The sequence below is a fragment of the Mus caroli genome, unplaced genomic scaffold (genome assembly GCF_978045245.1).
Source record: "Mus caroli unplaced genomic scaffold, Mus_caroli_1 scaffold_17, whole genome shotgun sequence".
Taxonomy (NCBI): Eukaryota; Metazoa; Chordata; class Mammalia; order Rodentia; family Muridae; genus Mus; species Mus caroli.
The window spans coordinates 53,653,868-53,668,655 of NW_028227272.1; the positions used below are offsets into that span (position 1 = coordinate 53,653,868).

General features: G+C 40.8%; 1 protein-coding gene across 7 annotated transcripts in view; it reads left to right on the forward strand.

The window, feature by feature from the left end:
• Positions 1 to 14,788, forward strand: part of Abi3bp (ABI family member 3 binding protein) — a 217,080-nt gene that overhangs the window by 191,797 nt on the left and 10,495 nt on the right. For all 7 annotated transcript variants that reach the window (XM_085832338.1, XM_085832334.1, XM_085832336.1 and 4 more), the window contains 6 exons: positions 3,384 to 3,458; positions 5,027 to 5,146; positions 8,001 to 8,129; positions 8,664 to 8,732; positions 11,513 to 11,722; positions 14,405 to 14,513. In XM_085832338.1, the coding sequence (XP_085688464.1) occupies positions 3,384 to 3,458; positions 5,027 to 5,146; positions 8,001 to 8,129; positions 8,664 to 8,732; positions 11,513 to 11,722; positions 14,405 to 14,513 (712 nt within the window). The remainder of the gene's footprint in view (positions 1 to 3,383; positions 3,459 to 5,026; positions 5,147 to 8,000; positions 8,130 to 8,663; positions 8,733 to 11,512; positions 11,723 to 14,404; positions 14,514 to 14,788) is intronic.

Genomic DNA, 14,788 nt, shown 5'->3' on the forward strand with positions numbered 1-14,788 from the left:
GAGCCTGCAACTATTTGTTTGGGAGTGCCACAAGATGGTGGCATGGCATGGTTTCAGGACAGATGCTCCCTAGCCAAAGTCATTAACTCTCATATAGGGTGGAACCATAGCCCTCTCAGCAGATGATATATAGGCTGTAGTCACTTAGAAGCAGTGTGAGGAGCAGAAGAAGGTGCCAATAGGAGGACTCAGTGCTTGAGAAAGAGGCTTCGAAGCTGAGAGCACGCAATTCTGAGTCCTAGTAGACCTTGGGCAGCTTGTTGAATATGGCCTTGGGTTTCCTCATGTGTAGGTCCTGGATATTATATTTCACACAGAAGCTTTGTGAAGCTCAAATCAAGTTATAAATATACGGAGTGCTTAGACAGTACTAGAATTAAATATTTTGTTTTTGAAGGACAAAATATTTAGAGAAGGGCTTATAAGATCTACTCAAAGAACACATAGCTTACTGGCATTCTAGGGTGGGTGTGTGTGTGTGTCTGTCTGTCTGTATCTCTGTGTGTTACCTTTGAGAAATTATGGTAAATCAAACCTCACCAAACCTATGGACGTATTTTTTTTCTGTGCTTTTATGCCATTTACAGAATAATCAGTTGCATGATCTAGTTCCCTGACCCTACAGTACCCCAGGCATAGGAACAGCTTTTCTAGAAGAAAATTACAAAGCCTTTCTCATTCCTCCAAAAATCAACCGGGTTGGGTCCTTCACAGCAACAACGTCATTCTACGGCACCAACCTCTGTGTACGTTACTTTTAGTTCCTGTGAAAAATACACCATGGCCAAAACAAACCAGGAGAATGACTGTGTGTCCCGCCTGTTTTCGGGGCCTAGATGTTCATAGTGGTGGGAAGGCATGGAGACGGGCAGGGGCTGCGTGATCACGTTGCAACCACCACACACAGGAAACACAGAATACAGGGAGGAGGACAAGGCTATAGGTGTCAGAACTCACCCTTCTTCCATCAAAGCGCTGCGACGTAAAGGTTCCATAACCTTGCCCTAAAGCAGCACCACCAACAAGGTACCCTGGGTCTAAATACAAGGCCGATGGGAGACATTCTCATTCAAACCACAATAAGCAAACAAGGTACCCTGGGTCTAAATACAAGGCCGATGGGAGACATTCTCAGTCAAACTACGATAAGCAAACAAGGTACCCTGGGTCTAAATACAAGGCCGATGGGAGACATTCTCAGTCAAACTACGATAAGCAAACAAGGTACCCTGGGTCTAAATACAAGGCCGATGGGAGACATTCTCAGTCAAACTACGATAAGCAAACAAGGTACCCTGGGTCTAAATACAAGGCCGATGGGAGACATTCTCAGTCAAACTACGATAAGCAAACAAGGTACCCTGGGTCTAAATACAAGGCCGATGGGAGACATTCTCAGTCAAACTACGATAAGCAAACAAGGTACCCTGGGTCTAAATACAAGGCCGATGGGAGACATTCTCAGTCAAACTACAATAAGCAAAACCATCTGGGATCAGTATATCTGCCTGCACGTTAAATGTCTTTAAATCATTGCACACATAATGTAAATAATTGCCTTTTTAAGTTCTCCGAGACATAACTGTGAAATCAGAGTTGTTGGCATTCAGTTACTGTGGTTGTCATTGTGAATGTACAAACTGGCACATTAAATATGGTCTCTTATCTTTACTATGCAAACTACCATCAAGCTGTCAGCGCATGGCTTCTTTTTTAGGATGATTGTTTCTGAGGTGAGATTCCCTACTTAGATTCCAAAGACTGTTCCGGTTCTTAATAAAAATTGTCAGAGACAGGAATAGTGGCACAGCCTTTAATCTCCACACTCGGGAGGAGCCAGAGGCTAGTGACTAATCTCTATGAGTTTGAGACTAGCATGGTCTACACAGTGAGCTCTAAGCCAGTTAAGGCTACATAATGAGACCCTGTCCTAAAAAGGAGGAGGAGGAGGAGGTAGAGGAAGAAGGAAGAAGAAGAAGGAAGAAGAAGGAAGAAGAAGGAAGAAGAAGGAAGAAGAAGGAAGAAGAAGGAAGAAGAAGGAAGAAGGAAGAAGAAGAAGAGGAAGAGGAAGAGGAAGAGGAGGAGGAGGAGGAGGAGGAGAAAGAAGAAGAGGAGGAAGAATGGGAAGAGGAAGCACATATCAGACAGGAAGCATCACCAATATGGCTGCCTAAACACAGATGACACCAACAAACATGATCCACATGGAAGAAGAAAATCTCATAGAGCCCCAACCCTCATCAAAGACCTACAAGCAACTAAGAAATATGGAAAATGAAATAACCTTCCTCCAGGAAGAGCTGCCTCATATTTGGATATGTGATACCAAAGAATCAGCCCTGAAATCACACATGCAAGTAATATTAAACAGACTGGGCAGGTATACATATACACATACACACACACACATACATCACATATGTGTTTCCATATGTGAATATATATGAATATATATATACACACATATTTAGCAGTGTGTGTGTATGTGTGTGCGTATTGTATATGTGTGTGCAACAGCAATTAAAGGGAAAAAAGCCAAAGGCCATGAATTTGAGAGAGATCAAGGTGGGGTAGAGTACATGAGAGGAACTGGAAGAAAGAAATGGAAAATTATATAATTGTATTTTAATTTCAAAATAAAATTGTAGAAAGCAAAGATAATTTTTAAAAAAAATCAGTACCACGAAGCTGCGGTGAGTCACCCTGGTCCCCTGCATCCTGAGAAGCTTCCCAAAGCCTATCTGAGGTACTTAGGTGAATGGCCAGAAAACTACTATGTCTGAGGGAGATGGGAGAGAAAAATATCGCACAAAGCAAATTCGAACTGGTTTCCTACAAATGGCAACTTAGCATTCTATGCCAAGCCTGGACTATTTTACAACCCCCAAAGGTAAAGATCATTCATAGCCTCCACGATCTCAATACACCAGACCTGCACAGGAATATTTTTTAAAGCCAGTTCAATAAATATAAACCCAACCACACTGGATTTCTAAGGTTTCTCTATGGGCATTGGGGAATTGGAGGAAATTATCTTTTTAACCACAAAATGTACTCATGAAGACTGGCAGAAGGTGACAATTCACCCTTGGTAAAATCTGTCTGGTGAAGCAATACCTCCCAGGCAGCCAGCACAGAATTAATGCCATGGGAAATTATGACAAAACCCCAAACCACAGCCCAGTGCCAGCTCTACAGAGAAATATAGAACCAATGAATGTAGGCCTTTAGTATCTTTATGTCTGGATAATAGAAGACGATTAAAATGAGCACAAAAGTACCAGTGTTTATGAAAGAAATGCACCTTTTCCCAGACAACACTTATAAAACGCCCATGACAAAGAATGCTCACTGTTATGCCTGTTAATTGTCTCTGTCCCTAGGAACCAAGCAAGCACCTAAGCCACCAAGTACTGGGAGAAATGCATCAGTGGATTCACATGCCACAAGAAAACCAGGTAAGGCATAAGTTGTGGACCCTCTGGAACCTTAGCTCAAATTTTCGCAGTAACCACAATGACGAATGATGAATTCTATCTGCATGGTTCCTGTATGTGAGAACCACATAAGCAGTAGACCAGCAGCTAGAGAAACATTCCATAGTTGGGGAAAGAAAGGACAAATTAAATTCTTTTAATACCATTCAGGGAATACTAACCTAATGGTTGCTTCCTATAGTATTCTGAGGAGCCGCCGTGGTCACGTGGTATAAAGCCACTGGATTGTAGACCTTTTAGTTTTTCAAGCTTCGCTCTTGTCATCATGATATAATTTGACCTGAAATGATTTATGTTCCTGTATTAAGAGTAAGGTGTATGTAATAGACATATGAAGCTGACAGTCCAGACTCTTTACTCTTTAAAAGGATGCTGTGAGAGACGCTCTCATGCATTCGTATTTATATGGCCATCCTCGCCTAAGCAAGTACGCTGGCAGGCTCTCTCCTCCCTCTCCTCCCTCTCCTCCCCCTCCCTCTCTCCTATCTTTCCAACCTCTTTCTTCGTTGTCTCTAACAGCCTTGAAAATACCTTAAAGTGATATGGTATTTTCCTGGGTGGAGAATTCTTCTTGTTGATTTAAAATCAACACAAATAATGCAAAGAAAGAAATACACTTTAAAGCTGTAATGGCTTAAACATACGGTGAGTTGCGCCAGACACCATTAACTTTTCCAACCATCCTGCAAAACAGACTCTATTAAACAAACTATAAAAAGTAAAAATAAAATAAAATGCTACTTTCCTTTGCCTTCTAGGCAAACAGGGTTTAAAATAAGTAAAAATAAAATAAAATGCTACTTTCCTTTGCCTTCTAGGCAAACAGGGTTTAAAACTGTACCATTTATTGGGCTGGAACCCTGCAACAGAGGTTGTGGGCAGGTGAGCAAAGGGCATGGTAAACCTGGCTCCCAGTCATGTCCCCTGGCTAGGAATCCTTGCACACTTCAACTCTGCAGTTGCTTCACAGTCACAGCATTCCCGAGGCTGCCACCGTGCTATTTGGTATAATTTGAGAAGTTCAAACGTTGTTTAATTATAACTATGTATTAGAGTTAAGGGATAGTGTGAAACACCCACAAAAAGAAAAATTATAGATATGCTAAACACTTCAAAGTCGAAATGATAAAATGACTTGTAGGTTCACAACTTCAGACAATTGGGAACGATAAAGTTCATCGGTTTATTCTATCTGTTTATTATATGTTTCTGTTGTATCTCCAGAGGAAAGATGTTCCAAGTCATGCATGTCTACATATTATATCTGAAGTTCCAGGAGATGATTTACAAATGCTAATGTGATTCATTATCCATAAATATTTGACTAGTGTAAGTTTAGAGGCACTTTTCTATAAAATATGAAATATTTTAGCATCCAACTGCTATTCTGCTGTTTATAAAGGAGCAGTTATTTCAAACTGATTTTTTTTTCAATTACATTTCCAGTGCTATCCCAAAAGTCCCCCATACCGCCCCCCACTTCCCTACCCACTTGTTGTTGTAAGTACTGACTTTTTAATATCTTTTAGGCTCAGTCTCAGGGACTCGTCGTCCACCCATACCACATAGGTATACATCCCCTCCACCTGTGCCTCCACAGAGAAGGCCTTTACCACCGAATAATGTCACCGGGAAGCCAGGAAGTGCAGGTATGTTCGCTTGCCTCTTTTCTCTCTTCTTGACTGCATTTTAATAGCCAACCCAACAAGCCACTGCACACGTGACAGATGCTTGCTTGTGTTGGCCACAAAGACTGGATGCTGTTATCCACAGCTTTGCAGAGTAGATAGGCTGAAAGAAGCCATCCCTCAATATCCAGAGCAGTTAGTTACTGAGATATCCGCATGCTTGGAGCCTAGCGAGAAGGTTACTTGGCTTTCAATGGTGGGTGAGTTCAGAGTAGAAGTAGGGGGTGCTGTGCATTGCCAAATCCTCAGGGAGAGTGGAAAATATGACATCCTGTCACTGACTTCACCTTCTTGCTATTGGCAGTATTATAGTGCTTGCGAAGATATGTGAGCACTCAGGCTGTGTCTTACTTCCATTTCTAGGTTCATGCTGTCAAGGAATGGTCCTACCAGACCTGCATTTTCATATACAGCATCCATCTTCTAGCTCCACAAAAAATCTTAGCACTGCCACTGTACTCTGTGTGGTTCTTGGTATATATCTTTGGTACAACAACAAAAACCCAAATGGTTTTGTCCTATTTTTATTTTTAATCTTCCTCTCAGAGCTTGTGAGTTCTGTGATGACAGCTCTTGGTGTCTTCTCTCTGAAACTCCAGAGGCCAGTTGAGTGCTGAAAATATAGAGGAAATTTGATAGTCTTAACTGAATAAATAGATGAATGGAATTAAGAACCAGTGATAACTGATCCAGTTCAAAAACAGCTTCACCTCCCTCCACTTGGGACTCTGCTAGCAAACTGTGTGTTCCTTGTCTTCCCTCCGTTTCCACAGCTTAACATCCTAAAGACTAGGTAAATTGAAACTATATAAAAGTTTTACAGTCAGCTATGAAAGGAGAACATGTAAAGGGTTTTAGTGAAGGGAGAGAGATCATTTTTTTAAACAAGATAATGAGAATGGTTTTAGGATGTTTCATGAATCAAAGTCAATGGTTCTCAACCTGGGGGTTGAACAACCTCTGAAGGGGTCATCTAAGACCATTGGAAAAATCATAGATATTCACATTACAATTTCTCACAGTAGCACAAGTACAGTTATGAAGTAGCAGTGAAAATACTTTTATGGTTGGGGGTCACCACGACATGAAGTCCTGTATTAAGTGGTTGTAGCATTAGGAAGGTGGAGATTCAGTGCTTTAGGTCTCCCCCAACTGTCTAGAGGAGGATTCAGTCTCTAGGTGGTGCTTCTTGGGCCTTTCTGGGTCAAGGCCCAGTGAGGTCCTCATGAGGAGGCCGGGTTATTCTCTTTAACTGTAATGTGAAGCAGCTGTGACATGAGTGGCACTGTGTTCAGGTCTTCCTGGTGAGTCACGGGGCTGCCTGAGCGTGCTGAGATCACCCCTGCAGGAGATCCCATGGGCAAGGCTGTGTGGCTCCAGCCACAGTTCACTGGTCCTGCATTTGGGCTTATGATGTCCTTGTTCTTCTCTGTCAGAAAGTGTAGCTCTGGCACAGCCTCTCTACCTGTGAGCCTGAGGGGAAGCTATAAACACACTCCATCTCTCGGATTGCCTCAGCTCACAGGTCTCCATGCCCCACCATTCCCCTCTAATCAAAAGGATTTCACTTCAAAACCTAGCACCTAGTACCTACAGTGGTATATAGTCCTGGTGACTCAGAAATCCACTGGATGTTTGGGACTTATTCAGAGGCTCTCTCACAGTGCTTGTTAACAGTCTTGGACCCCGTGTGACATCTACCATTTCTTGCCTATCTCCAAATCTCCTGAGGCCTCCAAGTCCCACTTTGCTTGTCAGGGTGAACATGTTAACCCCATTTCCAGTGGATTCTGTCAATCTGAAAAGCACAACTTCTCTTGGGTTTGCTTGCCATTTTCCTGTGACCCACTCCCTCTAGGACAAAGGGCCTGTGTCTGTAGGGGAAAGGCTGGGGTCCATCTACCTGACTTAGCTATGATTGCACACTGAGCCCAAGTCTGGAAGTCCAGCAGGTATCCCTTGACTGGTAGCCAAAGAAGAGCTTCTTTTCCCAGGAGGAATAGGAAACCTACTCTATATTACTCTTACTCTACTAAACACTCAGTCTTGACTGGACTTTGGGATGAATTCCATTTTAGAGGTTGATAAGTAGCTTTAGTGTAAAGGGGCTGGGTATAGCAACTCAGAGGAGCACTGTTCCGGTCCCCGGGCATTGCTCTGGGGATCTTTGTCCTCTTTCTCTGGATGTCTTCCAGGTCTACCAGTTCATCTCTAAGCAAGGTCATGCCATCTCCCCCAGCTTCTTTCATAGCCCACCAAATGGGTAGGGTAGCCCATTATGGCGAGTGAAATATCATCCATTTGTGTCACTTCACTATTGGAAATCTTTTCACAGTCCTTTAACCTTCAAATAACATCCATAGGAATGATACCCAAGTTCTTCCATGATCTACTTTTTCTTGACCCTCCATGCTTAGCTGGGCCTGGGCTTTCTCCTCCCTCAACAATCATGTTTTCCTGATTTGATTCACAGACCGAAGCTCTTCTCGCTTCCTACTGATCATTTCATTTATTGGCATTTGTGTCAAGACACTCTTCTCCACTGATACCCACGTTCCCCATAGACATAACCATTCCCTCTTTTTGTCCCTTCTGTGACCTTCTGTAGTTCTTTCACAATATCTGTGATGTTTCAAGATCCTTGGCTCAGGCATCTGTCTCTGTCGAGAACCAGGTCTTGCTTGCTCTCCAAGCCTGGCTGATCGTGCCAAGCCACATGGTGAAGTGCTTAATAAACATTTATTGAATAAATAAATAAATTTGAAAGTTGGTGCTGCTCCTAACAAAGCCTTACTGCTTTGGTTCTGAATTGCAGGAATTGTTTCCTCCAGCCGGGTAACTTCCCCACCCCTGAAGGCAACACTCAAACCTATTGGGACAGCCACAGAGAGACCAGGGGCAGAGCAAAAGGGACCAACTGCTCCTGCTTCAGAAGAAGAATTTGGTTAGTGTGTTCAATCTCACTAGACGCATTGCTCTGAGATGCTAGCGTACTTGAAATTGGGGTGAGCGAATTCCTGGTTTGGGGTCCTCAGTTTTCATCAATTTTAGGAATCATTGTCTTTTCAGGTTTAGAGAAATCATTATTGTCAACCTCTTGTTACAGAATACGCTCCTGTCCTTGGCAGACAGAAATGTCAAGTCTTCTTTTTCTTTTAATAAAAATATAGACTATCCAATTACCAAATTAAAAAATTTTGACTACCTGTTACTATAAACTACAGATATTTCAATTTATTAATTAGTATTAGTTTATCATTATAATTTTTAATCCATCATTATTACACTCCAGAACACAATTAAAAACGTTTTTACTTCGGATAAAAGTGTATTATAAGAATAGCAAGGGAAATCAAACCACAAGCAATTTATCTCGGAGGAATATTATCTTTCATCTATACTGTTTCTGTCAATGTGTTATGAATTTTTATTTATATTTCATTAAGTTTTTCATTCTTTTTTTTTTTTTCATTCTCAGGTACTACAACTGACTTCAGTTCAAGTCCCACCAAAGAAACTGATCACCTTGGGAAGCCCAGATTCATAGGTATGTCTGGCTCTGTATTTTTGGTTCTTGGAAGGAATATTCTGTAGGTAGGTCAGGTATTCACGCTATAAACAGTGTAGGAGCTTGCTACCATATGAATTTCTCATATTTGTGCAAGGCAGCTGGGCAGCAGGAGCAGCCTGCTTCTGCTGGGTGAGCCTCAGGTCGACCCTGCATGCCTGCCTTTTGTGCTGGGACAAAGAGTAGCAGTGACCCAGGAGATGCCATTCTCACCATAATACAAAGTAAAGGAGGTGGGACCCAAATAGGCACATTTTGAGATCCCTTTGAAGTGACATCTGCAAGCATACATTGGCCAAAACAGTCTCACAGTCGAGCTTCAGCCAATAGAAGGGGAGAGCATGGCCATTTTTCATGGATGCAGAGATGAAGTTTGAAGTTACCGCAAAACCATTTTTCATCATTGTATCTTTCCACACACTGACATTTCTGATGGTGTTGGTAAGGGTTCTGGTTTCTCCACCCTCACCAGAAGTTGGTATAGTCAGTTTTAAAATGCCCTTTCCATTTTAACAGATGCAAAGCATATATAATTATGCTTTTAATTTGACTCTTTGGATCTACCCTAAGAAAATTCCACAGACTTGGGTGTGGCTTTCACAATGTAAATTTATTTTTCTCACAATTCTGTAGGCAAGGAATGCCCTCTTTCCTTGCCCTGCAGGTGGCTTCCTTCCTGTTGTGTGGTCACATGACCTGCGCACTGCACTGTGCCTGTGAGTCCCTTCTGTCTACTAAGAACTCCACGCTGATTAGGATAACACGCCACACTTTTAAGTTCTTACTTAGGTTTTTATCAGTCCCTTTCTTTCTATATTTAAGTTCATCGAGGTGAGGTGCAGGCTTAACTTATTTGTGATTGTAATAAATTACTGATTGACTGATCTTTGGATTCATCCTGCAAGACATTTCCTATTTCTAATGGACATCTTCACTCTGAAATCTGACTTGTTGAAATTTACATATCCAGTCACGCTTTCTCTGAATTACATCCTTTCTTCACCTTTTTATTCTTACCATAATTTAATCTCTTTATATTTGCACTGTAATTTTTAGACATCATATCACTGGGTCTTACTTTTCTCATCTAATCTGACAATTGCTATTTTTTGTTTCTAGTTTATGGACCCTTTCAAATTATTATTGATATTTTTAGGGGTAAATTTTTATCTTGGTAGTTGTTTTCTATATAGATCTATATATATTCTTTGCTCCCTCTTTTTTTCTTCTTTCTTCTTAAAGTTTATGATTCTACTTTCTGTGTCTTCTCCCTCATGACTCCTTGTTTCAGCTGTTCTGTGAGGACTGACAGGGTGAGCCTTAACTTCTTCCCATCTGCCTTCCAGCGACAATGAAGAGTCTGGCACTTAACACACGTATGCTTCTACAGCTCCTTTCTGCCCTCCTGGCTCTGTACTATTACTGCCAAGAACCATTACACAAATTTGCTTTCTTTTTTAAAGTAAAATAACTTTTAGTCTTGGAGTAAAATATTGTTTATAGACATCATTACTATCTTACACCTCTTATCCTTTTGTGGGAGGCAGGACACGCCCATCCAATGAAACTTTTCCTTCAACTACTGTATTACAGTGTAGGCTTGCTGGTTTTGAAAGCAAGTATTTTGCCATTTTTTTTAAAGTATTTTTCACTGGTTATTAATTCTGCATTGAACATGTGACCCCATTATGGGTTTTTTTTTTTTTTTTTTTTGCATTCTCCCAATGAGAGACCTACTGTAACATTCACTTTTATCAGTCTTTACACTGTCTGTCTGTCTCTCCTTTAAATACTGTGTCTTTTCCACTAGTTTGGGGAGCTTATGATCAGTACAGGTATCTTCATATTTATTGTTCTTGAAAGGTGTTTTGATTTTTAGCTCTTTGAAGTTGTGATTTAGATGTTTAGGTCATTTAAGGTCATTATTTCTTAAAATATTTTTGTGCTCATGCATCTCTTCCCCGACCTCAGGTACTTGAATTATGTCCATATGAGAACTCATCAATGTTTCTCAAAGCTCACAATTCCCATTATCTATTCATTCTCTCTCCCTCTCTCCATTCTCTCCTCCCCCTCTCTCTTCTGCCTATCTGTCTGTCTGTCTTGTGCTATGTCTGTAAGGTCACTGTCTTCTGTCTTTTGGTCTCTTGTGCACTCATTTACCTTATGTGGTTTATATCTTATATACAGTTTTCATCTCTAGAAATTTGGGTCATTTTTTAAATCTCCTTTCATGGGTCATTTTTATACTGCCATGTTTTCCTTGTGTCATATTCTAGCCCCTGTGCAAGTTCTAGGTTGGTTTCAAAGGACTGATTTTTTCCTACCACGGACAATATTTTCCTGTGACTTTTATCTTGATGGGTGTGTGGATATTTCATTTCTAAAATATAGTTGATTATTCAGAACTGCTTGGTCCTTGTAGGTCTGGCTTTGTTCAGAACATTTAGTGTGGTGCCCATTCTTACTGCCTGAAACTCACTACCTACAAATTATGAGGTAGGAACCAACTCTGAAAAAATGAACCAATATCCAAAGAGATCAACACTAGGTACATCTATAAATACAGCATCTCTATCAGATACCCCAGAGAAAACAGTTTTGTTTCTAAGTCATCCTCAGTTCTATTTTCAAATGCCTTCTCAGGATATGACACCAAAGCCTTCACATAGGTGATAAAACTTAGCGAGGTTACCTCCTCCGTCTTCTTCACGAGTTTCCAGCGGGCTAACTGTCAGTCCCCTTCTTTCTACTCATAGGTCCCCATGTGCGATATATCCCAAAGCCTGAAAACAAGCCCTGTTCCATCACTGACTCGGTCAGACGGTTCCCTACAGAGGAAGCCACGGAGGGGAATGCCACCAGCCCACCACAGAACCCACCCACCAACCTCACTGTGGTCACTGTCGAAGGCTGCCCCTCATTTGTCATCTTGGACTGGGAAAAACCTCTAAATGACACTGTCACTGGTAAGACTGTGGCACTAGGATGTGATATTTTGGTGGGAAGCTTGGATAGCATAGTACCTAGACAGTGTGGGTCAAATTGTGACACAAAAATCCCATCTAAGGAGAAGTTCTGGTGTCTAAAGCATCATAGGTAGACAAAGATCTTGGTCTTTGTGATGGACTCCTAGTTAACTGAGGACTTTAAAGCTCTACACCTTCCTTTCCTCTCAGAATCCCCTTCACAGTTTGAAACTCTAATCTTATGATTTCACCAAGATCATTACATAAAGTGTGTGAAAATTTGACACCACTGATAATATTTAAATAGCTTTCTTTTCACCAGCCCAGTTTCTAAACTGGCTGAGAACTTCCAAACAGGCTAACAATTATTTCAACTAACTTTGCAGAAATTAAAAATAAAATTAAACGCTGGGCGTGGTGGCGCACACCTTTAATCCCAGCACTTGGGAGGCAGAGGCAGGTGGATTTCTGAGATCAAGGCCAGCCTGGTCTACAGAGTGAGTTCCAGGACAGCCAGGGCTATACAGAGAAACCCTGTCTCGAAAAACCAAAAATATAAAAAAAAAAAAAAAATTAAATTAAATTAAAAAAAAAAAAAAAGTCCCTCACTTCCAGGCAACTTGTTACTTATTTGAGGAAATTTTTGATTGTGCTGCACTGCCCCACTTCCTGGTAGAAATAAGAAACTTGAAGTCATTTTTTAAATTTGTTTGGTACACCTTGATTTGACGCATAGAAAAGGAGAGTCAAACAAGAAAGGAGAGGAATGACATCCGGGATTGCCAAAGGACATAGTTCCTAGTCAGCCTGAGTCTCTGAGCAACTGTTGCTGGGCCCTGGTGCAGGGACTAGAAGCGTAGGATAAGCATCTGTCTGGAGTAGACAGGAGCATTATGGGGGGCCAGGGTGTGGGTGAAGAGACTCAGAATCTTCTGAAAATATTTTCTACCATGGGTAATGGGGAAAAAGCAATCATTTTTTTCCCTACAAAACCATGGGATCTGAGCAACTTGCCATATAAATATTACCTGTGCTGACTTGTCATATTGCACCCATTTCCTGTCTTACGAAGACAGCCTCTGTTCTGAGACAGAGTGCACCCCCACCAGTATTCCTAGGAATCTGACTGGTCCCGCTTATTCCTTTAGGGTTGAGTCAGGAGCTACTGCTATCTCAGTTCCTAAAAGCCAGTCGGCTTTCAAATTATCCACATATATTAAAACATCCAAAACTCTGACTATACACTGGCAAATAACGAGTTCTAGTTTCCTGAAAGAAACGATAAACCAAATTTTGTTTGCCCTAAAGATGTGGGCTATCAAGTTGGAATTATTTAATCTGACATACCTAATTATCTAGTACATCTCCACTTGGATAGTATCTGATGTAAAAAATTAAAATTGTATGATTTCCCTTTATGAATCTGTAACAATTATTTAAGTTGTATACATTTTTAATTGTAATGAGTCATGAGTAGATTAAACTTTACTTACCTAACAGTTTCCATAATTATTTTCTTACTAGATGCTAATGAGTCACTTGGAAAATTTTAATTTCAAAATTAAAATTTTCATGTCCGAGGATTGCATTTAGTTCTTTCACTACATTCCACATTTAGGCATTGTTCTTTTAATCTATATTAAAATCAGAACATCTCTCCTAGTGATGTGTTCCATAGATGTCATTTTTAATTTTAGTGTTACAAAACTATAGATTACCTACCAGCAAGCTGCTCGGCTAATACCAACTAATCCCAAATGAGAAGTAGAAAAACACCACTTTAACATGTCTGTCAGATTCTCTTCTTCTGAAGGACTTTCCCTGTTGATGAATGAGTCCTGTAAGTTCATAGAAACAAGCCTTTAAGGGAAAGTTACACAGACATTAAGGTTGTGGCTTTTATTTAATACAAAGGAAACTAGGGAAACCAGGGAACATAGTTAAATAAGCATTAGGTTCAAAATCCAATTTTACAAACAACAAAAGGGTTTTATAATTTGGTTAACAGTTGCTGCTTACCCAGCTTTAGAGCCAGATTTGTTGTAGCTGGACACCACACTCTGTGCCTTTCCCCCCAAACAAAAAGATAGCAAGAAACACCTCTTCCATTTGAGCACCGTTCCTCATACAGTGTTTTCCATAAACTGGTCTTTCTACCAGTGGCAAACCATAAGCTCCCTATGCAAAGCAATGGACATCAGTCTTCACCAGTTCTCGGGCCTTCTTCCACTCTGATAAAGCTTGAATGGTTACTATGCCTCTCCCCAAATGCTTTGAGAACTTCTGCCATCTGGTGACTAAAATTTGCTAAAAGATGAGATCGTGATGTCACAGGGCTAGAGGATGGCTGAGCTGTCAGGAGCATTTCTCTTTCTTTCGGCACACATGACTCTGGTTTCCAGCACCCACACTGGGCAGCTCACAGATATCTGTAACTACAGCTCCAGGAGATGCAACACCATCTCCTGGATTCCACAGGGACCTGCATTCACATCTTTCCCCTGCAACCAAAACACACATAGACACATAGAAACAATTTATGTTTTTTTTAAAGATCATGTTTCTGGAACTGCAGCCAGTCTGTCATTGCTATGAGAGTGTCTTTAGCATTCCATTAGCTCCAGGAACAGTTAAATCAACTGAGACATAACACAAGTCTCTACTGTTTTCTTCCATCTTCAGAATATGAAGTCATATCCAGAGAAAATGGGTCATTCAGTGGGAAGAACAAGTCCATTCAAATTACCAATCAAACGTTCTCTACAGTAGAAAACCTGAAACCAGATACAAGGTAAGGCCCAGTGCTATTGCAGATGAATTCTGAGAGTGCAGAAATGGTACCCGCCACGAACGGACAATGCCTTTGAGGGTCTTACTTTAATTCTGGATTTCTTTAATGTACTTCTGAATAACTCATATCACATTTTCAAAATATTCTCATTAGGGATAGAAGAGCTAATAAGATGGCCTTATAAATTAACAGAATAAATGGCTGCATAAAAAATAGGCCATTAATTGCAAATATTGGTTTTAAATATGAAAATTTAGAAAAATCTGTGAGCTGGT